The sequence below is a fragment of the Ursus maritimus genome, unplaced genomic scaffold, assembly GCF_017311325.1.
Source record: "Ursus maritimus isolate PB19 unplaced genomic scaffold, ASM1731132v1 scaffold_13, whole genome shotgun sequence".
NCBI lineage: Eukaryota > Metazoa > Chordata > Mammalia > Carnivora > Ursidae > Ursus > Ursus maritimus.
The window spans coordinates 67,801,125-67,828,012 of NW_024423675.1; the positions used below are offsets into that span (position 1 = coordinate 67,801,125).

General features: G+C 53.0%; 1 protein-coding gene across 4 annotated transcripts in view; it reads right to left on the minus strand.

The window, feature by feature from the left end:
• Window positions 1-26,888, minus strand: part of RPS6KA2 (ribosomal protein S6 kinase A2) — a 328,772-nt gene that overhangs the window by 56,193 nt on the left and 245,691 nt on the right. For all 4 annotated transcript variants that reach the window (XM_008688472.2, XM_008688469.2, XM_008688471.2 and 1 more), the window contains 5 exons: window positions 22,743-22,824; window positions 10,405-10,485; window positions 8,278-8,357; window positions 5,212-5,318; window positions 2,273-2,310 (listed from right to left, as the gene is read on the minus strand). In XM_008688472.2, coding sequence (XP_008686694.1) covers window positions 2,273-2,310; window positions 5,212-5,318; window positions 8,278-8,357; window positions 10,405-10,485; window positions 22,743-22,824 — 388 coding nt within the window. The remainder of the gene's footprint in view (window positions 1-2,272; window positions 2,311-5,211; window positions 5,319-8,277; window positions 8,358-10,404; window positions 10,486-22,742; window positions 22,825-26,888) is intronic.

A 26,888-nucleotide genomic window follows, 5' to 3' on the forward strand; every position in this document is an offset into this window, starting at 1 on the left:
GTATGTTCCCCAACTCAAGGTCTTTCTGGAATCTGCAAAGCCCGAGTGCCTGGTAAGAGTATCAGGAAGCTGTATTTCGTCGAGACTGACAAGAAGTCCCAGGAGCCCTGTGGTTTAAGGGGCAGCCAGTAGCCCGGGCCACTCTGATGCTGCAGGTCAGCGGCCGGGATGGACGGGCAGCTGGAGCTGCTGGGGTGAGAGGGGAGGGAAGGCGTAGCTCTGAAGGAAAGGGCTGGAAGGGGGTTCCACGCATAAAGCTCCTGGTGGGGAGGCACGAAGGGAAGACAGGCGAGTCTGGTAAGGATCGTGGAGCGTTTGCCTGAGCGCTTCCCTCTGCCTCCTCCGAGAAGTCCTCGGTACGTCCCACCTTCTTCCAAAGCTTGTGTGTTCGAGCACTTAGTGGGTGAAGGACACAGGGAACACGCTACTTCCAAGAGGGGGTGCCCCTCGGTTTCAGCATATCGGGAAGAAGGGTAATAGCCATCGGTTCTTGCCAGGGCCTCGTGAGCAGGGCGTGAGGCCACACGCTGAGTGAGAACATCAAACATCCACGCGTGGGTTTGCTCACGCGCGGCGTAAGTGTCTGGCTTTGCACATCAGAGTCTGGGAGGGGGCTGTTCGTCATCTGTGCTTCACCAAAATGGCAAATTATCACATGTTATGAACTTGGGGTCATGAGTAATAATAATAATAATAATAATAATAATAATAATAATAATAGAATCCATGATTATTAAATCAGAGAAAGGCCAGACTCTGTCATGTTACAGATAAACTGGACGTGGTAGCTTCACAGGCATCCCAGCTCCCTGGCACAAGTGTGACTTTTATAAGATAGGTTCAGTTCCCCATTTGGCAGAGAATACTTCTGAAGTATTAAGAGAATCTTCCATCTCCACCACGTGCCACGTGGCTGATGGCGTGACCTCACAGGAGCCCAGAGAGCCTGTTTGGGAGTGGCGGTCTGAAGCTTCACTGGGAGGGATCATCAGGGTCTGCTATACAAGTTCATGAGAGCTTTTAAAAATCAAACTTTGAACATTAACAAGCATGTAAAACTATTTAACCGACATTTATCGCCAGTTACTATGTGCACTCCGCCAAGTCCTGGGGGTCCACGAACACGGGGTCAACCCACCCTTGAGAAGACAGGGCGTGGAGGGATGCAGGCCAGCAAGTGAGGGGCAGCGCGACCACATGGGGGCCACAGAGAAGGGAAGAGGAGGTCTCCAGAAGAAGGGGTGCTGAGGGAAGCCTTAAGGAAAGAACAGGGGTTGACCAGGCCCCCGAGCAGGGACAAGCCTCCAGGGGAGGAGAGGACAGTGTTAGTTCAGGAACCGCAAACGGGTGCACACGCAGGAATGGCCGTGTACGGACATGAGGCAGAACAGGTCAGCAGGGCAGCTGGTGGGGGAATGGCCCCCAGAGGTGCCCACACCGAAGCCCCAGAACCCATGAGCAGGTCACCTCCCAGGTCAAAGGGGTCCTGCAGGAGTGATGAGCCAAGGATCCTGAGATGGGGTGGCTGTCCTGGGTTATCCAGGTGGGCCCAGTGACACAGGACCCTAATGCGGACTTGGGGGCAGAGTCACAGAGGTTAGGGGATGCTGTGCTGCTGGCTGTGCAGAGCGAGGAGGGGGCCACACGCTGAGGGATGTCAGCAGCTCCTAGAAGCTGGAGAAGGCAGCAAAATGGGTTCTCTGGAGCCTCCAGACGGGAAGATGAGAAGGTGTGTTATTGTAAGCCACCCAGTGTGTGGTGACTGTGACAGCAGCAAGAGGAAATGAACACAATGGGTGTCATGGAGCTGGGGCGTGTGTTTTCAGGTTGATCTAATCTGGTGGCAACGGGAGGGGCGTGAGGTTTCAGTAGGAAGGCAGGCTCCCATGTGGATTCACACGTGGTACGTGAGGGCAGGAAGGGACCACGGTATCGGCACGCGCTACCGGGACAGCACCGGTACTTGCCTCAAGATCAGTACTGTGCATCATCGTTCTTGAACAAAACTGCCAGGGATGAGAGTTTGCAGGGAAGGGGCTGGGCGGTTCTTTGGTCAGGAGAGAGGAAAGGAAGGGGACTGGAAAGTTCGAGCATTTCTAGAGGCTGTGAGGACACACACCAACATAACGTAACTAAGCTCTATGAAAACTTCAGCCAAATCGGAGGCATTCGTCAGCAAATGCTGGCGCCGTGAGAGCTTTGGCTCAGGGCCGCTTCCCATGTTTACCAGGGCTGAGGGGAAGTCACCGGGAGACTGTTGTCCTTTACAAACCTGTGATCTTAATGTGTCCCTCTTCGTCCAGCAGGATGCTGAAAGAGAGGGAAGAAAACAGATGCTTTACAAGAGGCCTGGCCAGCTGTGGGATGGGGTGCAGACCTCGGGGGCACAGCAGGGCAGCCTGGGTAGCAGTCCCCATGCGGGGGTCACCTGCTCTATGCAGATGTGGGCTTCAGGATTTACTGCTTCCCCAGTCAGCAGCTTCTGCTGGGTCGCGAGTGGATTCAGATCCACGGTGTTTGGGGTTAACCAGGCAAGCTGGGACCTGCAGGTTTGAGACCTTCTTTAGCCCACAGGAAGGTTCGGGAACCCTTCAGACCATCCTGCATGAAGAACGTGATTGAGAGGGCCCAGGATTGCCTTGGCCTGTGGACATCTGGAGCCTCTTGAATTTTTCCCTATGCAGGCAGGCCCTCAACAGCCAGAGGCCCGCTATTTCTTCCCATCACCTCTCTATGAGCCTCACCTTGCCTCTGGACCAATCCAAGCTCTGCTGGGGAAGCCTTTGATACCTTAGGCCTTGGCATCAAGGACGCTTGGGCTCGGCAGGCTTCACCGTGTCATAGGGCTATCCCACTGGGTGCAAGCCTTTGTCCCACCGGTGTCTGACACCCAGAGCGTCAGCCTAGAGGGAGTGTCGGCCTTGCTTGTCCTAGCTCTACTGTGGGAGCGTGCCCCTCATTGCAGGGCAGAGGGAGAGTCCGTAAGAGCAGAGGCAGTCCAGCACGTGAGGAAGCTCTTCTGCCAGGCTGTTAGCCCCCAGGGTCCCCAGGGCTCCCAGTCTTCCATTTCTTTCTTTTTTGCTGTAATTAAATCCTGTCCCACCAGCTCCTGGGGGCAGCAGCCCAGCCCGTCAGCTCCTGGGGGTACCAGCCCAGCCTTAAAGAGACCAGGAAGTGGAATGGAGAGAAATCAAAGCAAGGCCTTGAGGATTCATATGGGCTGCCTTACACGGTCAGGGAGAGTAGTGACGTCCTGACCCACGTGAGCCCATGGATGGATCTGAGGACAAGGTGCTGAGTGCAGTGAGCCAGGCTCAACAGAGGAAATGTTCATTCCACTTCTACAGGGGTCCTAGAGCAGTCAGATCCAGACAGGCAGAAAGCAGAGCATGCCAGGGGCTGGGCAGGGGAGCTGGAGGAGGCAGGGAGTGTCTCACGGGGACAGAGTTTCAGTTCTGCAAGATCAGAGTTCAGAAGACGGACGGAGCTGGTGAATCCAGCGATGTGAGTGTGCGTACACCACCAAGCCACACACTTAAAAAGGGTTCAGAGGCGAATTTTCTATTGTTTTTCCTACCACAATTTAAAAAATCTGCCATGGGGTTTAAAAAAGACCCACTATTTTATTGAAACATGAAGGAAAATGTTACAGCGCCATTAAGATGACAACTTATCATGAAAGAGGTGAATGTTTTCATCTTTGCTTTTCAGTTATACTTAATCTTCGCCCAGAAATGAGCAGCTTTCAAGATAAATCCCCTACTAATTCAATTTGACAACAAAATCTTCTTTCTTCAACTCTGCTATTAAATATTACTATTTTTAACTGTAAAGATCCCTTTGACCTTTAAAGAGAGAGAGAAGCAGGGTGCACACCCCACGGGGGCCCGAGGCTCACGGCTTTGCGATCGGCCTCACGCGACCGCGTGCCGAGGGCGGCAGCCGTCGTTAATAGGGTCTATTCTCTCCGTGGGGACGCTGACGATAGCGCCTTCTGTGATTATCTAGACATTTACGGACCTGTGCAGCCAGTGATGTTCGGCTGGCGTGAACTACCGCAGGCTGTTACGTCAGAGCCGTGCATGACGCGAGCGTCTGCTGGTGGGGGACACACCTACTTTACATCCTCTATGGACTCAACGTTGCCCGGATGTCTCCCATAAATGACCGCCACGGCCAATAAAAATGGCGGCAGAGAAGAGCTGTCTTTCCTCAGCTCGGTGTCGATGAAAGAGGAAAGGCTGCGGAGCACGAGCTGAAACCCCGCTGCCCGAGCCCTCGGTGAGGAGTCAGCCCACGGGTACGGGCTGCTCTGTGCCCAATGCTGGTCGTCCCGCCAGCCTCCACCTTGTCCACGGGCAGCGGTGGACCTCGGCCTCGGCGGGTGGAATAGAATGGTCTCACGGGGCAGTGAAGAGTGAGTGAGAAAATCAGTGACTTTGCCTTCGGGACTACGGTCGGGCAGCCCCACTGAACCTAAAATAGCGTCCACCAGCTCGCTCCTTCTTCACGTGGGCCACTGCTATGCGTCCGCGCTACACGGAACGTAAGAAAAAACCTGAAATGGAAACTGTGATTTTGGAGGGACTTTAATCTTTCAATTGAGAATAGATTGCTTAAATACCCTAAAATGTGACAGATGATCATTGCCGAAGACATGCAAAATCTTACTGGAAGATCTGGGCAAACTGGTGCTACTGTCTTTCAGAAAAACTCTCCGAAAAGCTCCTCTGACGTGCCACCTGGAAATGGCCTGTTGGAGTCACGGAGAGGGCTTCCAGGCTCTGCAGGTGACGGCAGAGAAAGGACCGGAGTGGGAGAGACAAGCTAGCGTCAGGGTGGCCACGTCTGAGTAGTTCCCCACAGCAGGCGAGGGCGCAGCCTCACGGCAGGGAGGAGGGGGGGTGCCCCCTACGTGCCCAGCCTTACCGGAACAGCAGGGACAGGGGCGCCAGCCTGGCCTCCCCCAGAGCGTTGTTACGAGGATCGGGTGAGAGGCGCTGCTGGGAATGGCCTGCATCAGCCACACCTGTTTGGGCACCGTGTCAGGGGCGGGAAGGTGGAACCCGTGTGGGGGGTGCCCTCAGGAGGATGGCCCCGGCCTACTCCCTGCTGTGCCCCCGTGTGGGAATCAGACAGAGAGCAGTGGCTCCTGACAGGGGCAGCAGGAAGGGGGATGTAGAGGCGGCGTCCTACCATGTCCTCACTTACTTCTCAGGCTTCAGGTCTCTATAGATGATCCCCAGGCCGTGGAGGTGGTCTAGAGCCAAGGCCAGCTCAGCCAGGTAGAACTTGACATCCTCCTCCGTGAACATCACCTACCATGAGAGAACAAGACTGTTGGGCTCATTCGGTGGCTGGTCTGTTTCGAAGCACTCTGCCAGAGAACGTCAGAAGTCAGCCCCGCAAAGTGCTCTCGAGTCAATTCCCCCACGGTGCTCCGCTCACTCTTACAACGCGAACATGAGCTCCCTTTCTCGTCTGGAGATCCATGAAGGCAGAAGAGCCGTTCCCTACAAAGATGGCCTAATGAGCCTGTAAACGGGGCACTTAGTTTCCTCCTCCTCTTCCTCCCCTTCCTCCTCGCCCCCGGGAATCACGGAGTTCTGGGGCGTATTTCTGGGTTGATATTTTAATATGAGCAGTTCGGATGTGAAGGGACACCGCGAAGGCCTGATGAGGGGCTACTGAGAACGTACCCCAGATCTCATCCCACTCCCTTCCATCTACCCAAAGTGGGCTGAGTTCTACCAAAGAGAACATAAACGTGGCGTACAGAGTCAGCGGGCACCCGGGCAGGGGAGGCCGGCTGAGAGGGACCCGTGGGCGTCAGGGCCCACGAGTCGGGCATCCTGGTTCAGGCGAGCTGACGTATACGCCAGGCCAGGTGCCCAGCGCCCTTCAAAGCCACCGTCTGGGGGATGTTTCTGTACCTCCGGGGCTTGTTAGAATCGGTGTGTAATATTTAGTCACCTTACTAGAAAGCCAGAAGGTTATCACAAACCGGTTTTTACGTTCACCATGAGAAATCAGTGTCCCCGAGACTGGAAGTGTATGTGATTCCTGAATTCTCTCTCTGAATGCAGACGTAGGAAGAATCGATCAGAAGCAGCAGACTTCCTGGGACTCATAGAGTTAGAGTAAGGGCCGTCTGGGGACCTGGATGGTGAGGACATCAGGCTGCCACAGGAGGAACACGTCCATTCCACAGAAGGGACGCTTCCCATAGGGGCCGGGGCTCACGCCCCACGGTCCTGGGAGGTCACTGCTGGGGGCTGCCAACCCTTTTTGCCCTTCTGGTCTTTGGAACGTCCTGTTCTATCTCCTGTGCCCATGGGCGCCTTTTCTTGGCTGGGCGTTTCTTTTCTAAATCGGTTAACATAGTCCGCGGGCTTACTTTGAGTCAGACTCTGCTATCATATTCTCCTGAATCTGACTGTTCTCTCTCTGTAACCACCACGGTTTGTCTGCGGGTCCGTGCTCAGAGTGCAACCCTACTTCCCTACTTGTCCAGTTCTTAGGGCACATCTCAGTATAGTCCCCAAGTACAAGCGACAAATAGCGTCTGCGCAGAAATGAGACACCCCATGATGTGCATCCTTGAAGGAGTTGGTACGGTGACCCACACACAGCAGGATGGGGTCCAATGGCCTTGCTGAAGGAGAGGACAGGGGAGAGGATACTTTCCCATGTTGTTTCTGAGAATCTGGTGTCCCCACACTTGACAACTTTACCTTTATTCTGAAATAAAGGGTGTTATGGGAGACACATGTTCCCCTTAGGAGGTCATACAAGGCTTTTTGCTAATTACTGTTGCCTTTTGGTCAAGAAGGCCCATGACAGGGTGTGTCATGCCACATGCTGGACAAAACCAAACCCCACATGGCCTGAGAAGGGAAGGGAAATCAGTACTTATCAGGTGAGAGACTGCAGGTGCCAACAGTCCTGGGAACACATGAGCACAAGCAGGGACCAGACACCTGCCCCAGAAAGTAGGATCTGATTCCTCCAGCCCTGGGCTTTCGGCCTCTATCGCAAAGAGCCCAAAAGATCAGCTGGGCATTGTCTGAGGGGCCCTTAAATACCGGGGGGAGAGAGCAGCCCGGGGGCCCTGGGACCCCCTCCTGCTCTACTTTGATCTATGGCTCACTCTGGAGGTCCACACAGGATAGAAGGAGCTCCTGGCCAAAAAGTGGGAACGAGAGAGAAGGGGAGAGGCAGTGTGAATGCACCGTCACAGTCAAACAAACCCAGCTGCGCGGGGTAAGACGGCACCGGAGGGACTGGAGACCTGGGCGAGGGGCCGTCCAACGCGCCGCTCCCTGCATCACCATGTGATGGAACCGCTCAGGGCCACTGGGATTTAAGCCCAGTGCTGCTGTCGCCTCAGGCAGAAGGCTGGTTTTTTCCACGCCATGAAGCAGAGAGCTCTTCACATCAATTAGGAGCCAGAGAGCTTTTGTGTTGCCCTGGGTAACATTCTGGAAAATTCCTATGTCAGGACTGTGGGGTCAAGGACAAGCCCCGGGCTGGAAGCGGTCATGGAGACCTCCCCTCCCATGGGAAGACCCGACTGATGCTCTGGAAGCACCGCCCGGGACATGTGGGCAGCGTGCTCACCGCACCTTCCCACAACGGAAAGGGAGACCCCGGGAAACAGTCTTCCCCAGCTGCTTCTGTGACCCCCTCTGCTTTCGTCTGTTCCCCCCCGGGGCAGCGCGCAGAATGCAACAGGGTCGGCGTGTTCACGGCTCCCGGGAGCACCTGTCTGCTTACAACCTTTCAAGGACAACAGATGGCTTCCCTGTATGACTTGTGCAACTTCTTTAAAACAGATGCACACGTTCATGCACACACACACATGTTCACACGCACACACATCCCACACACGCCATGTAACCTCCACGGCACGCACACGACACACAGCACGCACACAACACACAGCATGCACACTGACAGACACACACTCTCTCCTACACTCTCTCACACACACAGCATGCACACCACACACACATTCTCACACACACACACTCAGCACACACTCGCACATGCTCTCACACATACTGACAGTATGCACACCATTTGCACACACACTCTCACACACACAGCATGCATACCACACACATTCTCACACACACTCAGCACACACTCACACACGCTCTCACACATACTGACAGTATGCACACCATTTGCGCACACACACTCTCACACACGCCCCAAAGCACGGCACACACAGACCTCCCTCGAGTGCTCACCATCCCTCTCTGCCCCGCGTACCTCTTTGGAGAGCCGGCTGAAGAGGTCCCCTCCCCGCAGGAAGTCCAGGATCAGGTAGAGCTTTCCTTCCGTCTGAAAGGCTGTGGAAGGAGGGAGAGTTGGTATCCCAGCGGTCCCAGAACATGTGCAGGCTGCAGCGCCGGACGTTCCAGAAACAGCACTGGAGCCAGGCAGGGGGCCCTTTTTGGGGCAAAACTCCAAGGAAGGGCTGGTGGGAATGAGTCTGTCTGTGTCCCCCACTTTTATTACGGGTCTAGAGGGTCACCTCTCTTCTTTCTTCTCCTCTGGTTCGCTCCCCCTTTCCTTTTTTAATCACAAAGGGGACAGAAGATACAGGGAGGCATGTACCTGCAGGTTCCAACCTGCTCTCACTCTCACCACCGCCCATGCTGGGCTCTGGGCACCATCGGCTTTGCTGTGTTTGGTGAGGGGCTGGATGATGGCTCTGACCCGTGCGGGCAAGCCTCCTTTCCTCCGTGGAGCTGCATTCTATACAACTCCAGTCAAGGAAATCCATCATTTGTTCCCTTCTTTCACGGAGCCGTTGGTGACCGGTTGGCCTCATGCATCGTACATAATGGCAAATGGGGCCCATGTTCTAGGTTTGAGCCATGACTACGGGCCCACTGTTTATACTTCCAGTCTTGCCCACCATTTCACCAGGCGCCCCTCACTCCAAACGGGGCTGAACATGCACGTGAGGGTCAAGAGAAACCAATCACTGTTGACTATCGATTCTCAGTTCGTTTCACTCGGCATCTATCTTACATGCCTAGAAAGTGTGGCTGCAGGGGGTCCTGACATCCCTGCTTACTTGAAAACTTTTTATTTTCTAAAAGAAAACACTAGAAACATGATACATGTTAGGGTTTTAGAAACAGATAGCCTCTAACTAAAAAAACCCTAGTCAGAATTGTATAAAGTGAGTATGGGTTCAATCCTCTCTCCTAGGCCTTGATGGGCAGAGGGAGAACAAGTATCTTTTGATCAACCACAGAGCTGACATGGAAGACACATTTAGAAATCCTTGAAAGATGCCTGGTTCTTCTTCAGAGAACCCCCCTGGAAACCAGCCGAAGTGACAGATGGGACTGGATCTGACAGGCAGCTGTGAGAGGGGGAGTGTGAGCCTCCCTGCACCGCCCGCTGCAAGACAGAGCTCGGGCACCTGCCTGCAGCCACCAAGCCTTCCAGCAAATTCACACCCACCGTCACTCTTAAGAGCTTTGAAAGGATAAGCCGCACACCTCCTACACGAGGCTGCAGTGTTTTCTTAGTATTATAAGAAGTTAACCAGCAAAGAGTGAGAAGCCGCTGCCCTCCTACCTTTGGGCAGGGCTTACACCTCTGCTTCCTCCCGATTCGTGAAAATGTCGTGGACAGCCCCCCACACCTGATGCCTTTGAAACTAACAAGGTAGGGTTTTTTTTCCCCCTGTATTTCCCTCATATTAATTATTCAGTAGGGTGGTAAGCGTTCATGTTGTCTGGTGCCCCTCACTCATTATTTTTAATTTGATGATATCACTTACTCTTCCCTGAGGAGGGAAGTGACAGAAAGCAAACTCAGAGGAGTTTGTGGGGTGCTGCAGGCCTTAAGAATCACAATTCTTTGATTGTGTCTCATTTCTCTTCCAGGAAACAGAAACAGTAACCTCCCTTGAAAGAAAGTTTCAAGGGTTCAATGAGCCACTTTAAGCATTTTAGCTTGAAACACAGTATTCACTTAAAATATAGAAGGTGATGCCATTCTGGTTAAAGAAATTATTGGGTCATAAAGCATTTTCTTCTAAAAAAACACAAAAATATGTCACAGATTCACCCCAATCTAAGCCAAGAGACCTTTCATTTATTTTTTTACTACTTTATCAGTGATGATAATTTAGTTGGTAACAAAGTATAGCTCCCTCACTTTAGTCTCTGGTTAAAACAGGGCATCTTGCTCCCTCAGAGCGGGAAAAGGCAGAAGAGATTATGGGGCTGCAGAGGGAAGGCAGCCCCACACCCTGCAGGCCGGGCCCTGTGACCGGAGGGCTCTTCTCCTGACCTAGTGCTGTTTTATTTTCCTTAGATTTGGGGAAGTTTGCCTCGGTCCTATGAAAAGTAGATTATGTTTTACTCTATTTACCATAATGAAGCTTTACAATGAAAGGGTGATTCACTTCTGCCAAAATGTCTCTCTCCATCTTCGATCTGACTCGGTCCCGAACTGCAAAACAGAAAAACAAAGGCTTTCAGGAGGCAGGAATGGAGTTTTAGAGAACATGGAACATAAAACATTAGCTACAAATAACCTCCGTCAACGTTTTATTATAACAATTTTCAAGCAGACACAAAAGTTGAAACAGTAGGATAACGATCACCCTTAAACCAACCACCTAGAGTCAAAAGCTGACTTTCTGACACATTTGCTTTCCTTCTGGGTCTTTTCTCTGTTTCTGTCTGTCTCATCACATACACACATCGTAGCCAAAACTCTGACACTCAATCATGGACACCAAGACACTTGCCTCCTAGCTGTGTTTGCGAGCAGCATTTCCTAGGAGTAAGGACAGTCTTACAGAACCCCTGACACGACTGTCATCTCTAAGAAAATTAACAATCATTCCACAGTGTCATCTAATACCCAATCCATGATCAACATCCCCACCCCACCATGTCATTTACAGCTGTTAGTTTTCCCAATGTGGGAGCCAGTCAAGATTCACACGTTACATTTGATTGTTACATTTCTTTATTCTAGAATAGAATGGTCCCACAGTTTTGTTTTGTTTTTTTCATGCTTTGTGGACTTTTTGGTAAGGCCAGGCCAGTTTCCTGTATATTGTTCCATATTCTGGGTTTGTCTGATTGTTGCTTAACTGGTGGCTCTCCTTTATTTCTTGCAAACTGAGGTTAGGTCTGGAGGCTTTATAAGATTGAGGCTAAACATTTTCAGCAAAAGTCTCTGAAAGACGATGCTGTGTGCCTCTGATTGCAGCAGACGAGCTGTGCATGCCACGGGACCCTCTCTAGGTGATGCTAAATTTGATGATAGGATTAAAGTGACAAGTCATTGGTCTCTTACTGTAAAGACCGCAGGTCCCTTGGTAAGTGATAAGTAACCTGCAGGATGGTATTGGGTATGGAGTGAGCTACGGGCCCCAACACCACTTCATCCAAGAGTGTTAGCACGTGCACGCGAACGATCCTTGCCTGAGTCATTTAGGGCTATAAAATGGCCATCTACTCATTTCTGACAGAACCGGAAATCAAGAGGAAAATTGCCTCTGTCCCTGAGGGTAAGTAGGCACGAGGGATTTTTAAAAAAAATTAGCGTGTTTTAACCAATTACATCATTATTCTTTTTGGTGCTGACATTGTCCAAACTGTAGCTATCTGGGAATACAGATGGAATTACTTTTGAGGCAAAAATAAACACGCCAAATAGGATCATCACTTGAGAATAAGAATAACCCCAAGATTCCCATAAGCAAATTGATATGCCAAGGGCAGCGACCTCGTACCGCCGCACATGAGCAGAGGGAGAAAATCTCCAATATTCCTGCAAGTGACCAGTGTAAGTATTGTGTGACCGGACCAGGCATTTAATCCATCCATATTTTGGCTTTGTGAAGCAAAATTTTAAAGTTTTATTTAAGAAATGCTTCCCAAAGAATGACTGTAAAAGGGAAAAAGACAAGTGTTGGAGAGGACAGAGCCAGAAGTCGGAACCCTTGTGCAGAAGCTGGTCTCCGTGGAAAACATGAGTCTGCTCCTCAAACGGTTAACCACAGAACTGCTATCTGACCCCACAATTCCACTCCTAGGTTTACGTCCCAAAGAACAGAAGACGGGAACTCACCCAGGTAGCTGCACCCCCATGTTCACAGCAGCACTACTCACAACAGCCCAAAGGTGGAAACCAGCGGAGCATCTGTCAACGCTGAGCAGATAAGCAAAACGTGCTCTAAGCGGACAGCAGCCTAGTACTGCTCCTTGTAAAGTAACAGAACTTGGACGCACGCCACGGCCTGGAGGAGCCCTGAACGCACGACACGGAGTGAACCAGGCCAGACACAAAAGCACAAATACTGTGTGGCTCTGTTTATGCGAGGTCCCTCCAGCCATCAAACTCCCGGTGACTCGTGGGGATGGGAAGGAGCCGGGGGCCGGCGGAGGGGCAGCAGACAGACCTTCTGTTCGCGGTGCCAGCAAAGTTTAGGTCTAGAATGTGGTAATGGCTATGCAGTCCTGGGAATGGAGGTAACGCCACTTGTAAATGGGGAAAACGATCCATGCTATGTTACATGCATTTTACCACAATTAGAGCAGAAAGAAGTCCTTCCTCACTGCTGGTCACAGGACATCTCCGACCTTCTGCTTTGTTAACCACAGCTTCGCTTTTGCTTCAAGTATCCACGCTCTCTGGAGCCCCCTTCTGCTTCGGGGCCGTGGCCGTGCGCGCCTTGCCTGCCTGCTGGGACAGGGTGGCCCGCCGGTGAGCAGCGGCCTGGAGCACACACCCTGTCGCTTGGCCGGCGGTCTGCTCTCTGCTCACCCTCCTTGCACGTAAACCGTGGATGGTAACGGAACCTGCCTCACGGGCTTGTCATGAGGACGAGGAGGCAGCGCGTGAATCCCTTACAGCTCACCCCGTGCTTGTGCTCATCTGTGGGGTGGGCTGACTAGGGAAGGCCCTGGGGCTTTCTCTGATCTTCCTCTTCCATCCACCGCTGGTCTAGTCCCGTACCAACGCCAGACCCTGGTGACTACAGTGGCCTTGGTGTCCCTTAGCATCCAGAAGGGCCTCGCGTCAGCAGAGAGGGCTGTGGGCAGAGCTGCAGGCCTCCCATGGCACCCGCACAGCCCGGCCTTCTCTGTGTCCCTGCAGCCCCCAACTCCCAGCACCAAAGCACCAGGCAGGGGGGTGTGGGGGTCTGGCTCGTCACCGTCCATGCCCCAGGTGGCACACAGTGGGTCCTCTTCTGGCTGGACCAGCGGAGTTGGACTTCATTGCTCACAGGGCCTCAGGGAGCACACCCAACCCCGCATTCACGGGAGAGCAGACGAGGCTCGCTGTGGAGAGAAGCGGTGCCCCAGGCCAGGCCGGTTGGCACGGCAGCCTTTCCTGGGTGCATCCCGCCGGGGCGCGGTGCACCGTCCCTGCTGGGAACAGACTCCAGCCTTGAGGACACAGACCCTCAGGAGATGACGGAGACACAGTGGCCTCGGCTGGAAATGAGCCGTGAGCAAGAGCCGTGAGCAAGAGTCGTGAGTGCGGACTGTGGCCCCAGGAACGGAGTGGAGCATGGCGCTCGGAGCAAAGATGGTCACTTGGCGTTTTAGTTAATGAGGCCTTGTATCACTGAGCTGCGAGCCCCGAGTTCAGATCCTGCTTCCCTCTGTGGTCGTGGTCCCTGAGGGCAAGCCCTTCAGGAGGTTGTGGGGCAGACGTCATTGTCTTGCCTCCCCGTTTATCACTTGTGCGCCTCCGTCTGGTGAGCTAGGCTCTGCTCAGTGGCCTCTCTCTTCCACATAAACGGACAACGGGCCACGGATAGCAGAGGCGCAGGTGCCGCAGGCAGAGCACGGGCGCCTTGTGGGGCGAGAAGACACTGACCCCGGGACAGGGTCAGTCCCCCTGCTCCTCAGAGACAGGACACTGGACGGTGAAGGCACCACTCTCCCGGCCTCACCTTGAGTTTCCTTCTCCTCCTGCCCACGCCCTGTCCACCGGGTGTCGGTCTTCTCTGTGCGGCACAAGGACACAAAGCTGCTGACTCTGCCCCCAGCGAGTAAGAGTCTGGGAGCCGTGGTGCGGAGACGGCAGTGAGGGGCACCCCCGGAGGCCTCTCTGCGCATGTGGGAGCCGGGACGGGGGCCGGGGAAGCAGGAGGGACACTGGGGGGACGGCAGAGCCATCGGCTGCAGGTACAACCCGTGAGTGACCATGGGGCCCCGTGACTGTCCCTCCTAATGCACAGAAGCCTTTCTAAGCTACCTGCTGTGGGGACCCACGTGTGTCACCCCGTCCCAGGCCTGGGCTGCCTCCTCACGGCGAGGAGCTCTTCGATGCATCCGGCCAGCCTCCCGGGGGTGTCCTTTACCTCAGCGGAGCAGGCCAGGCAGACAGGGCCTGTGGGAGGGTAGTCTTTTGTCCCCCGAGGTGCGTCCTGCTCTGGGAGAAGTCTCTGTTCCATCCGCTGTCCGCTGACAAGATCCGCGGAAGCAGAGTAGCTAAGGAAAGGGGCCACCGCGTTCCCACACCCACCTAGCATCTCCTCGCAGGGCCTGGTCTTTAACGCTGGTTTAGAGCATCTAAACGTCCCCTAAATAGGACTGGTCTTGTCATTGTCCTAGATGTGTTTGGCGTGAGGAAACCTGCTTCGTCGCATACCTGCATACCGTGCTGGGAATGGAGACCAGAGGCTCTGAGAAGCCTGGTGAAAAAGTTAGAAAATGACCTTACGTTTAAATTTCCAAAGAACTTTTAAGTGATAGCAGAAAAAAAAATTTCCTCCCTACGTTTTACACAAAAATAAATCCCAGATCTATTAAAGAGTTAAGTGTTAAAAAAAATCAATCCATGAAGATGATAACAAAGAGGAATGCCCTTCTGATGTCTGGGCGGGAACTGGGTTCATAAAAGCAACGGAGAAATGACACAGGGAAGAGGTGGAGACTGACTGACAAACGTCCACAGACCAGCCGGCCAGAAGATGGTAATAGTAAAAGGCCAGCAGAGTAACAGCAGAAGGTTGTGTGGGGCAAACAGAAAGAGGTCAGGAGCTCCGTCAATGCCGGAGCCCCGAGTGATGGAAGAGACAGATCTAACAGCTCGGCTGGGGAGACGCGTCCGCACACACGTGCGTCATGACAGCGACTCTGCAAGTGTGCACGGGTCCTCCCCAGCCGGCGGGAACAGGCTGTGTTCACACAGTGCACGGTTTTGTCAGCACTGAGACGGCGTCCCCGACCCTGCCATGTCCAGGGACCCGCAGGACGGAGCCAACAAGGTGTGGAAGGGCAGCGGTTCCACAGAGCGGTGCCCCTCGGCCACAAGACCACGTGCGGGTCGTCTCCAGGTCTGCGGATTCTGTCCAGCCGAGCAGGGCCCACGCTCCACCCTCACCAATGCCTCTCCCTGCCCCGCTGGTTGCTCTCAGAGCCAGGGATGGCGGGAAAGGCCTGGACCGGCGGCTGTGCCACATGACTGGCAGCCACGGAGCGTCCTGGCATGAAGAAAGATGTGGGCATGGACAGCAAACGTGTCACTGTCTGGTGCTGTCTTCGAGCTGCCTCTGGGACAGCTCAGGGCGCCGATGGATTTTGATTCCTAAGACCTAGATGCATAAAAAAGAAAGCCCAGAGAAATGCTTCCTTCCTCCCTGCATTGCTGTGGCGTCCCAGTCACAGAACATGGGAAAGATGTCGTGAGCAGAGTCAAGAGACCATCACGCTGGCCGGAGCAAAGCGCCAGCCGCTGTCTCGCTGGGTCGTTCTAGGCTCGGGCAGAACCTGGAGTCCGGCCACATTGAATCTCCCCGGGATTTTTATTCCTGGAATTTGACGGGTGAATCTGGAATTGAGTGGGGCTTGCTACTACAGATATAAAAAGAAAAATGTTCTAAGCTATTTTGAGATTCATTAATAAACCATAGGTATTGGGGATAAATGTTTTGGTTTTTTTTTTTGTATTTCAAACCAACCCTGTAACTGCAGCTGCCCTGCAACGTGGAGATCAGGGCATGTGGTTTTCACGACTGGCTTTGCTCTGTATGGCAATCGGCATTGCCCCGGTGCCAGCTGTGACCCTCATGTGTCCTTTGGCCATCATGGCCTGTGGCAGCCCCAAACACTAAGATGAACGTGGAGATGCCCAGAAATTCACCTTACGGTGAAGGGCGTGGTTTCTTTCCCAGGAAAACAGGGGACAAGACGCATTGTGGGATTACCCTGGTGGACAGGACATACCATACAAAATACAGCGACTTTCTGGAAACCTCTTTCTTGTTTCTAAGCAACGCACTCCTTTAGACAACTTTAGATGTACCTACTCCTTTGTGCTTATGAGGAATTTAAATTTAGGACATTCCAACCTGTTAATTTTTTTACTCAACCACTTGGCCTGTTCTGGAGTTTAAGGAGTTAAAAGTTGGCGCATCCCCTTTCCAGTAAAAAAAATAGCTCAATACCCATAGTCCTTTGAGATGTCCCAAAAAGTGAGAAACCAAAATGCAAGGCCTGTTTTTGCCGGCCAGCCTAATGGCTTGGCACCTTGGAGTGGAGAGGTTTTGAACCTCGAGGCTGCTTCTTGGAACCTACACCCCCTCCCTCTTACGTGTCAGTGGGCTCCCCGAGAAATGGCCAGTCCAGTCTGAGCCAGTCGGAAATGCTGGAGTAGGACGGGAGTCCACGCACAGGTGGGAGGTGAGCTCAGGCCCGGCTCAGCGCCGTGACCTCTGCTCACCGCTTCCTTCCCTTGCCCACACTCACTGGGTCTGAAATTCTACCCCAAGAGGTCTCCCGGATGCAGATGAAAATCTGTCCTCACACAATACAGTTTAATCTTCAAAGGTCAAACTCGTAAGCAAAAAGTGGCCTCCCGTGAGTTGTGCTGCTCAAGTCTAATGGCCAAAACTGGGGCATTCTTTAGTCCAGAGAAAGAAGAAAGGAAGAAAACCATAAATAATAAAAATCAAAAATGGAAACCATGTTGGTTACCACATGAGGCCTCACTCCCCAGGATTTGTCTTTTTCTTTATACCACATTATTTAAAGAGAGGGGGACATGGTTACTTAAGTCCCTTCTTGACTGAAGAATCTTCCTGTGGATGAATCTTCGGCCCATTTCTCTTCTACATTTACACTGCATAGACGTTAGAGATGACAAGGAGGGAGAGTCACCTATTTCCTACTTTTTCTTTTTTTTTAAAGATTTTATTTATTCATTTGACAGAGAGAGACAGACAGCAAGAGAGGGAACACAAGCAGGGGGAGTGGGAGAGGGAGAAGCAGGCTCCCAGTGGAACAGGGAGCCCGATGCGGGGCTCGATCCCAGAACCCTGGGACCACACCCTGAGCCGAAGGCAGATGCTTACGACTGAGCCACCCAGGCGCCCCTATTTCCTACTTTTTAACCTACCTACAAGCCAAGAAACACAGTTCTGGTAGAACAGATAAAGGACCATGAAGTAGGGTAACACGCCTTTTCCCTACGGGTGGTGTTCACCTAAGGTACAAGGTGTCTCTGGGAGGCCTGAGAGACAGGCCAGCAAGGTATAAGGGGGGGCCATCGCATTTTAGTTTCGTCCCAGACCGTGTACTGGGAAAATAACCCCTGAATCGTGAAAGCCCTAAGGACAATCAGCGTGCTGTGGCTTCTTGTGTGGAAATGACAGCCTGGGTATGTGGGGGGATGGGCTGGGTCCCTCGTGCCTGTTCTCCCGGGAGGAGCAGCAGATTCTGATGTCACAGCTGCCAACTGTGGGACGGTGGTGAGGGCTTCGCTGCTCTGTGCCTCAGTGTCCTCATTTGTGCACTGAGGATCGTGCTACCAGGAGGGCACTTGGTCCGTGTGCTTGCGACTTGGTTTACTCTCCTCCCCACCCCAGGAATTTGCAATCCTCCAAATGTGAACCAACTGATATTCATGAATTTGCCTGGAAATAAAATCTGTAAGGTGCTACGAGAAGCTGTTTCTGAGCAAGCCAGTGTCGCAGAATGAAGCATATCGGTGTAAGAGGAAAGGAGTCAATGTAACAGTGCGGGAAACAACCTTCTGAGGGCTGAGTCGGACGGGGACGAGCGCAGCGGCTGTGATCAGTATGAATGTAACCCGTGTGTGTCCATCCCGGCCACCACACACTCTGCGCTCCCAGTGCATCTGCTGATAGTCCGAGTGATGTCATCAGAGCTCTCCTTCGTAGAGAACGGGTGGAAGATTACCAGAAACAGCCCCGACCGGCCATCCGACGAGCTTGGAAGGCAGCCAGGTCCACGTCCTTCGTCCTCGTGGCTGGCGGCCCTCCCACCGCTGCCAACAAACACATTTGCCATAACCATAACTGCCAGGAGTCACGGAACTTGCTCAACAAAGAGGTTTTGCCAGAATAATGTATTCTCCCCCTTAGAACCAATAGGATAGAGTAAGACTCATTTCCTTCAAAGCAGGGAATGCCCACCTTTGGGCGTGGAAAGTTGACTTATAGGGAAGACAGTTGAAAAATTAGTTCTGCATGAAAACACAGGTGAAGTCCTATCAGGAAATCATCACTGCAAAGAAATCTTTCATGCAGGGAGCCCTTCCACATGGTGGCGGACGGTCCGTGAAAGGAGAGAACGCGATGCCGGAGCCGGGCTGCGGGGGGTGCGTCTGGGCCCCTGGGCACGTTCCAGCCCCTCGTGGCAGCTCCTGTGCTGGTAGCTGCAGACCCCGGGCTGGAGGAAGACGGAGTTCTTCTAACCAGATGGCAATTAGGGTCCAACCTCCCTCCTCACTTCCGCACGCAATCAGACCTCCCCAAATCTAGACGGGAAAAGCCCTAACACACCTCCGAGTTTCACAGAGAACAGGAGCAGAGCCGAGGACAGCCGGCCCTGACCTTCGCCGTGCCTGCAGCGCCCGATGCCCACCGTGAGTGTAATTCTCACATCAGCACCACTACGAGGGAGGTACTCGCGTGGGCATCACCCATTCTAAGTAGGAGGACACGAAGGCAGGTCAGGCTGCCACGACAACAGAGCCCGCAGAGGAGAGGCAAGACGCGCCCCAGGGCCCAGGTGTGTGCTCCCGACCGCAGTGTTGGGGTCCTCTCCTTTGGGGGTGACGAATTCTTGTGTAGACACCCACCCAGACCAACCGACTCCGAACCTCGGGGTGGCCCCCAGCAGTGGCAGCCCGTGGAAGTCCGGCAGGCGATGCTGGCTGTGGCCACCGTCACTAACGTGGGCGGCAGTCCCTACTTGCCGACCCACGACCCAGGAGATGGAGGCAGCCTGAAGAGCCAGGCTGTCTTCATCCCTGGTCTCATGTGTGGGGCTACGTGTACGGTCATTTGAGCCCCATTCCCTTACAACATGAATGGGGCATCAGCCTTTGGACTCGTGATGTTTGGAATATTTTATATGGAATTGTTCCTGTAACAACTCAGTGTTGAGTAATGACTACCGAGTTGGGAAGGAAGGGGAACATTTGCAAAGGGTCCTTAAGCTGGCAGGAAGCAAGCAGCAGTGCCCTGCAAGGCAGGAAGAAGGTGCTGGAAGATGAGGGCGGGGGACTGGGGGGCCGGCCAGCTCGTCACACCCTCAGCTGCTGAACGGTTGACATTTCCCTTACAAGTGATGTGCCACCTCCTTAAAGAAAGAGGGCAGGCGCCTGACAACTCCACACTTTTGTAAAGATAAAATAGGGCTGTCAGAAACCATTATCCTTCTGTCACGTTATTTGGAATTCCACTGACAACAATTCTCTCTTTCGCACACATGACAGTCACCCGTGTTTCTGAGAAACAATCTGGAGTTTTATGATGACTTCAGCGAGTCCTCCGCCCCCTTTTCATGTTTACCTTCTCAACATGATTTCACTATTCAAATTCCTTGCATTTTCGCTCTGGGGGGGTTGTCTGTACTTTCGGCTGCTGCTGTTGAGCGGGGAGCGTCACCGCGGTCACCATGCATTCCTTGTCTCTCTCGCACACGTGAAGGTGGAGAGGATCTGGAGAACACGGGCTCGTGAGTGCGGGGTGGTGGAGCTCAAGCAGGTTTCAGGAATCCTTGGAGCCAAGCCTCTTCTTCCGTGAGTGAGGAAGGAGGGAGGTTCAGAGAGGTCGGTGTCCTCTCCCTGTGCACACAGACACCCGGCCTCCTTCCTGCACATACTCGTCCTCCTATCATGGGTCCAAGGACCACCTCACTCAAAGCACTGTTTTGTAAGTCTTTTTACTTCCTCTCTTTTTAAAATTTTTTAATTTGAGTTCAATTAATTAGCATACAGTGTATTATTAGTCTCAGAGGTAGAGTTCAGTGAGTCATCAGTTGCATATAACACCCACTGCTCATCACATCACGTGCCCTCCTTATCGCCCATCACCCAGTCTCCCCAACCCCCACCCCCTCCCTTCCAGCAACCCTCAGTTTGTTTCCTGTGGTTAAGAGTCTCCTATGGTTTGTCTTCCTCTTTGATTTCATCTTGTTTTTTTTTTCCTCTCTTCCCCTATGATCCTCTGTTTTGTTTCTTATAGTCCACATATCAGTGAGATCCTAAATAATTGTCTTTCTCTGATTGGCTTATTTCACTCAGCATAATACTCCCTAGTTCCATCCACATTATTGCAAATGGCAAGATCTCATTTTTTTTGATGGCCAAGTAGTATTCCATTGTGTATATATATACCACCTTTTTATTTTCTCTTAAGAAAATAAATCTCAATTGCCTTTCTGGAAAAAAATCTGTTCTTTTGTGATGGACCACTATGGAAAGCCAGAACAGTAAAGGATGTCAAATAATGTTTAGTTTGAAAGACAGCTTTTAAAGGAGCACAAGGACATGGGAAATCTTCCTATTCTTTTATGCTTATATGGCTCATTCTCACTGTAAAGACAATTTTACATCATCAAGCACATTGTTCTGGAGTATCTTACAAACAACTTTACCCTATAAAAAATGAAACATGTTTTATTTTTGTTGAGAATTTGAAATATAGGGTATAAGGAAGAAAATAAAAGCTATCGGTAATCTTGAGTCTGTTTTCATTTTGGCCCATTTCCTACTAGCATGACGTGTATCTCCTACTTGCTCATACACGCATGGACCCATACTGACGGACATGTCGTGCTTTGAACAACGTGATGATGGCTCTGCGGACGCAGCTTTCTATCCTGTCTGATCTGTGTAACACTGTGTCCAGGGCACTTTCCCAAGGACACCGAATCAGATCACAAACAAATGTGGAGATGTGCATCCGTGGAGGGTGAATCACTGAGCTGGAGTGCTTGGCACGAGCTGAGAGGTCCAGGTTAATGCTGACGGGGTGCAGGCTTAGCGGCGGGTTCAACAGAACAAAATCTAGCCCCTTGACCCGACTTTCTGCCTCCAGAGTAGGTGCACAGCCGCGTCCCCTGACAGCCATCCCAATGTCACTCCTACTTTCCCTCCCTCTCCTTCCAGGGCAGGGGACGGTGAGGTCATATTTGAGGGGAAGAAGGGACAGTTGTGATTAAAGGGAAGAGGAACCATGTAAGGTCCCATCCTTAAACAACCTCCTTCGGAAGAACATTTGCTCTCCTCGGAATACCTAGGATGCGAACGTCTGTATTTATTTGGTTCACGGATTTCCTGGCCCATCTTGTCGGTTACCTTATTTGCCAGCCAAGAGTAAGCGACGTGTGTGCAGAGAATGATATATTCCTTATATTGTCCCCTGAAAGCACCTGCTGAGGACATTGTCTTAACACCTAAAAATTCACATGCTGCCTTGACATCTTGGAGCCTCACAGAGCCCAAAGGCCTAACTGTGAGCCCCCTGCCCTTGACACACAGCTCCCCCAGCCCGGGAGAGGGGCCCCCACCTTGCGGGCTCCTGCTAAGCCGGAGCAGCTGCACCCCATCTGGTTCTCACCAGGCTTCCGCTCCCTGCCAGCTTACAGAATGATTCAAACAGGCCCAGCACATCCCTCGCGGGAACCAGGGGCCACCTTGCCTTCTTGTTACTACAAAGCCTGCCCCCTCCAGCCTGTCCTCGGTGGCTCTGCCCCTCCCCAGGGTGTGACGAGTGGATATGACCAATCAGCTGTGCTGCACCTGCCCAGGGCCTGGCGCGTGTGCCCAGACATCTCACCCTGTTGCGGGGACTGGCCCCTCCCTCACCGACGGGGCGAGCAGGCGGGGATCGGAGTGCAGCAGGTGCTCGGCTCTTCTGTGCTGTTGGCGGTGAGGCTGGGAGCCGGGAGTGGGGATCTTGGATGCAGTTTTATTTTGACCTTGTGTTCAGCGCTTACGCTTTACTGGGGGCGGGAGTACAGAGCACCAGAATCAGGGGTCGCACTGTATTTCTAAAACCCAGCCAAGGGGACAAAGGGAAGTTCCACAGCCGTGAAGCACGTTTTGTTGAAACGGAGCAATCCAGCCTCACTGAGCAGTCAGGCTGATCTGTGGTCCACACCAGCCATACGACCTGCTTCTGCTTTCCTCCCCAACGTGTTTTCCAGATAATACTCCACCGCCGGATGTATGTGGAGAATGGTATTTATGCAATACGGCCACCTCTCTGAAAACTGTGGAAGTTTTGCAAGGGTATGTTAAATGTTCAGGGAGATGTTTATACTGTTGATTGTCAGTCAGACAGTACGTGTCTGATACACCCTTCGAGACAGCTTCAGAAATCACGCGATACTAAATAGCACGTGTGTTTGCGCAAACAGCAGGCAGAGCACAGACCTCAGCTGCACGTGTCAGACACAGCCAGCCCCTCGTGAGATGCTCACCTTTCAAGGTAGCTTTCTTAAGCACTTTCATGGCGTACAGCTGCCCAGCGTCGGATCCCTTGGTCTTCCTCACAAGGAACACCTGATGAAGAGAGCACGCGACATCTGAGACGGGGAAGACTGAACTCATTGTCCTTATCTGATTTGACAAGGCGATACACAAGCGAGTTTAGGGGAAAAAATCCAATAAAATAAACATGTAAAATTTCCTCCAACATCTAGGCTGCCAGGACAAATGTCATCTAATTGTGAGTCTGTGATGAACAGCATCACACATTCTCGTGAAGAATCGTTGCTTTTTGGTACCACTAACTTTCTCCTAAACATCTTCTATCAGAGGTAAACCACCAGACCAGGGCATGGGGCTGGCGGGCGAGGCTCCAGGGTCACCGTGGGGGACAGAGATCAGCATGTGGGGTTTGCTCTTTCACAGCTTCCCCCCAGGGACGAGAGTGAAGGGGAAGAAAATGGCTACGGGCAGGGTCTCCAGAGCGGGTCTGCCATCCTCACAGGACACCGCTCAGTGTCTGTTCCAGCGACCTGGAACACACCAAGTCCCAGCACACGAACGCGGGTTCACAGAGTCAGTCCTTGGTTTGCCGTGTGCCCTCGAGCCCATGCAGCTGTCTCCTGACCCTGAGCACGTCCTGGCCCTGGGACAGCTCCTGCCCCACGCCTTCCCTACTGCCGCCAGCACTCAAGTCACAGATCGGGGTCAATGACCCCGATCACCCTACCTCTCCCGGCCCAGACAAAACTGAGGGCAAGAGGGACAGGCCAGCCCCACTGGCTGCTGCCTCCAGGAATGAGGGGTCCACACAATCACGGACAATGAGAAGTCGGTTACCCCTTTTCTTTGGATTCGGACTGTTCTGTCACTGAGCATTCGTATTTATCTTTGGGGGACATGTGATGTGTCTATGTGTTGGCTGGATGAAGCAGACTGTGGTGCAGACCCCTGGGGAGAGAGTCTGGGGTCTCTCCTTCAGCGGACATTGCTGCACAGGACAGACACATGCCTGAGCCAATGAGCCTCTGCCTGGGGAACGTCTTGCTGGGGACGAGCCTCCCGACGGGCAGGTGGAGCTGCCCCAGCAGTGGTCGGAAGGACGGGTGTGCAGAGAAAAACTAGCGTCTGACATGTTGAGTCCTCTGACTCATGGGAAGTCATGGGCCCTGCAGTGTGTCTGCTCACGCTGTGGGTCCCCTCTGGTCTCCAAGCCCCGTCCCCAGGCTGGTGCAGGCATGTGGGCAGAGGGGAGCAGCAGGATCCAGGGGATGGGCAGCAACCCAGTGAGCAGGTGGGAGAGGCTGGGGGACCTCCTGCGGGGCCTGGGCCTGAGCATCAGTGCCCAGCACCCAGGAAAGAAAGCTGTGCCCTGAGGGCATGGAGGTGAGAGACAGGGGTGCCTGTGGCAGGGGAGGGGCTGCTAAACAGCTGTGATTCCAGCAGAGAGGGAGTGTGCCCTGGGCCCCTGGTGGTGCCAGGATGGCGGGGCGGGGCGAGCCAGCCTGGGCCGCTCAGTCACTGTGCAGAGAGGCTGCGGTGGCTCCTGGCTCAAGCCCTCCGTGCGCTGCAGTTGGGGGCAGTCAACCTACCGACCCTTTCCACTGAGGCCAACGGTTAGCCCCAAGACGAGGCATTCTTAGAATCAGAAGACCGGCAACAGCAATAAAACCCGTCTTCCAAAACGTGCAATATCCAGAAACTATCATTTTCACCCCTTCGTCCACCTCTTCCCCGCAATAAAGGAGGGTGTGCATGACGCACGGGAACATGCGTGAGAGCGTACATATGAGCTCAGGGACTAGAGCAAAGCCCGTTCCACTGAAGCCAAGTCCACGGGGCTGCCACCCATGAAGCATAGCGTAAATGATGCTGAATTTTACAAAAAGTGTTGCACATAAAACCTTTTTCTCTATTGTATTTCAGGCTTTTAAAATGAGATGATTGACAGTGATGGCTATTTATACATATCTGTTACTAAAAGAGAGCTTTTATTTTTGAAAAGAACTGGAAGAAATTCCATTCTTTGCGAAGCCCCCACTACGTGCCAGGCCCTGGGGGCTCCCTCAAGAACAGCAGCGGGAGGGACCCCCTGGGCGAGCAGGGCCTGACAAGAGGTAAACACAGCCTTGAGGGCACAAACTATGGTGTCATCAATGCCACAAGTGATGTGGTCACGAGTGAGGAGACGGGCTCACGAGCCACAGGCTCCCAACCACCGCCCCGTGCCTCGTCCTCTGGTGCTGGACACACATCGCTCAGGAGCACATGTGCGTGCAGTGAAATAAGTTCTGGATAATTCCAGCAACATCAGCACACACAGTTGCCGATCTCTCGTCTCTAATCCAGCTTTAACGTGCTCCCCGTTTCATTCTCGACTGCTTCTTCAGCAGCTCAGCATGTGACATGCGAGGACATGACGTGGGGACACACAGAGACAGATGCTGTGTCATCCCAAATCACCCCAAATCTTCTGGTGCCGTCGTAATCGGTGAAACCACTGCTTCTCTCAACAAATGTTTCGGCTCTCGGAGCTGCAACGTTGCGATCGGTCTGTAGTGCTCTCCGACACAGAAGCCAACGGGGTGGCAGCCACACTTCCAGAGGACGTTCAGGGGACGATGTCCTCAAAAGGAAGACATTTAAAGACCCATTCTTATATGCCACCAATTAAGTGTTAGGAAAGCAAGGACATGTTTTTTATTTGGTTTGATCCCTTCTCAGAATGTGGGAAGTGTAATCTGTGTATCTTTCCCCTGAATATTTTAAAGAAAAGGATGTTCGCACATCAGCCTCTGGTGTTTATGCACGAGGGACCCCAAGGAGCAGGCAAGGTGATGGGGAGGAGGGCGACAGCGTCGCTTTCAGACTTTCCTGGCGGCTCCGGCACCTCTCCTGCCTGCAGACTCTCAAGGAGCACCTGGCCCGCACCGCGCACCTGAGCAGCTGGTCTGCATTGCACACCTGAGCAGCTGGTCTGCATTGCGCACCTGAGCACCTGAGCACCTGGCCCGCACCGCGCACCTGAGCAGCTGGTCTGCATCGCGCACCTGAGCACCTGAGCACCTGGCCCGCACCGCACACCTGAGCAGCTGGTCTGCATCGCGCACCTGAGCAGCTGGCCCACGCCATGCACCTGAGCACCTGAGCAGCTGGCCCGCACCATGCACCGGAACAGCAGGACACACTGTGCCACATCTTCCAGAGTTTCGCTGCTTTCCCCATTCAACGCTTAAATCTCTTTGAGGACAGGCTGTTTCTCCTGTCCAAGCACCACGGCTTCCTCTGCTCTCAGACACCCTTGAAATCACGATGACTTGACAAATCACTAACGACAAGAGATGCTCTCCACCATACCCAGCAAACTGCTTTGGCAAACTGGCTATCTGGCTTCCTACACTTTGCAGGACTGACTTGGAGAGGAGAGCACGTGCTACCTTCCATGTGGTCCCGCACGGGGACCTGCAGCCTGGAGCCCCCACCGTCCCTCCGGAGCTGCCGCCACCTGGGGGTCATACTCTGGGGCTTGGGCTGCTTCTGCCCTGGCAACAGTCCTCTGGCTGCACAAGCAGAGCACAGCAGCCGAGGGAACAGCCATCAGGGCCCCTGCACTGGATGGCAAAGGTCCCCAGGACGAGCCTGCTGTCAGAAGCAGGCATCAGTGAGAAGGCCAAGTGGCAGAAACAGCATCTTATTCCTTCCTGCATCTCCAACATCTGCAATCACTGCACGGAGGAAAGAGAGAAGGGAGGAACCCAGTGACTGCTGAACGGAGGGGCCCGGTGACAGGTGAACAGAGGGACCCGGTGACAGGTGAACGGAGGGACCCGGTGACAGGTGAATACAACCCAGGGATGCTGGAGTCCGGATCCACTCTGGGTCTTTGCTCTTGGGAGCAGAGGCAAGAAGGGAAATCTGTTTAATAGGAGCTTTCTGCAGGATGAAAACATTTAGTCTTGCCTTACTTTTCTAGAGAGCAAGAGCCAGATGACCTTTGCATAAGGGCATACAGTTTCTATTTAGGGATGAAGACTAAAATACTATGCTGGGTTAGAACATGAGGCTTTCCCCCCTTGTCATTAGTTTTGCTTTTATAAAGAATCCCTCACAGACAGCCCTGTGTGGACAAATATAATTTG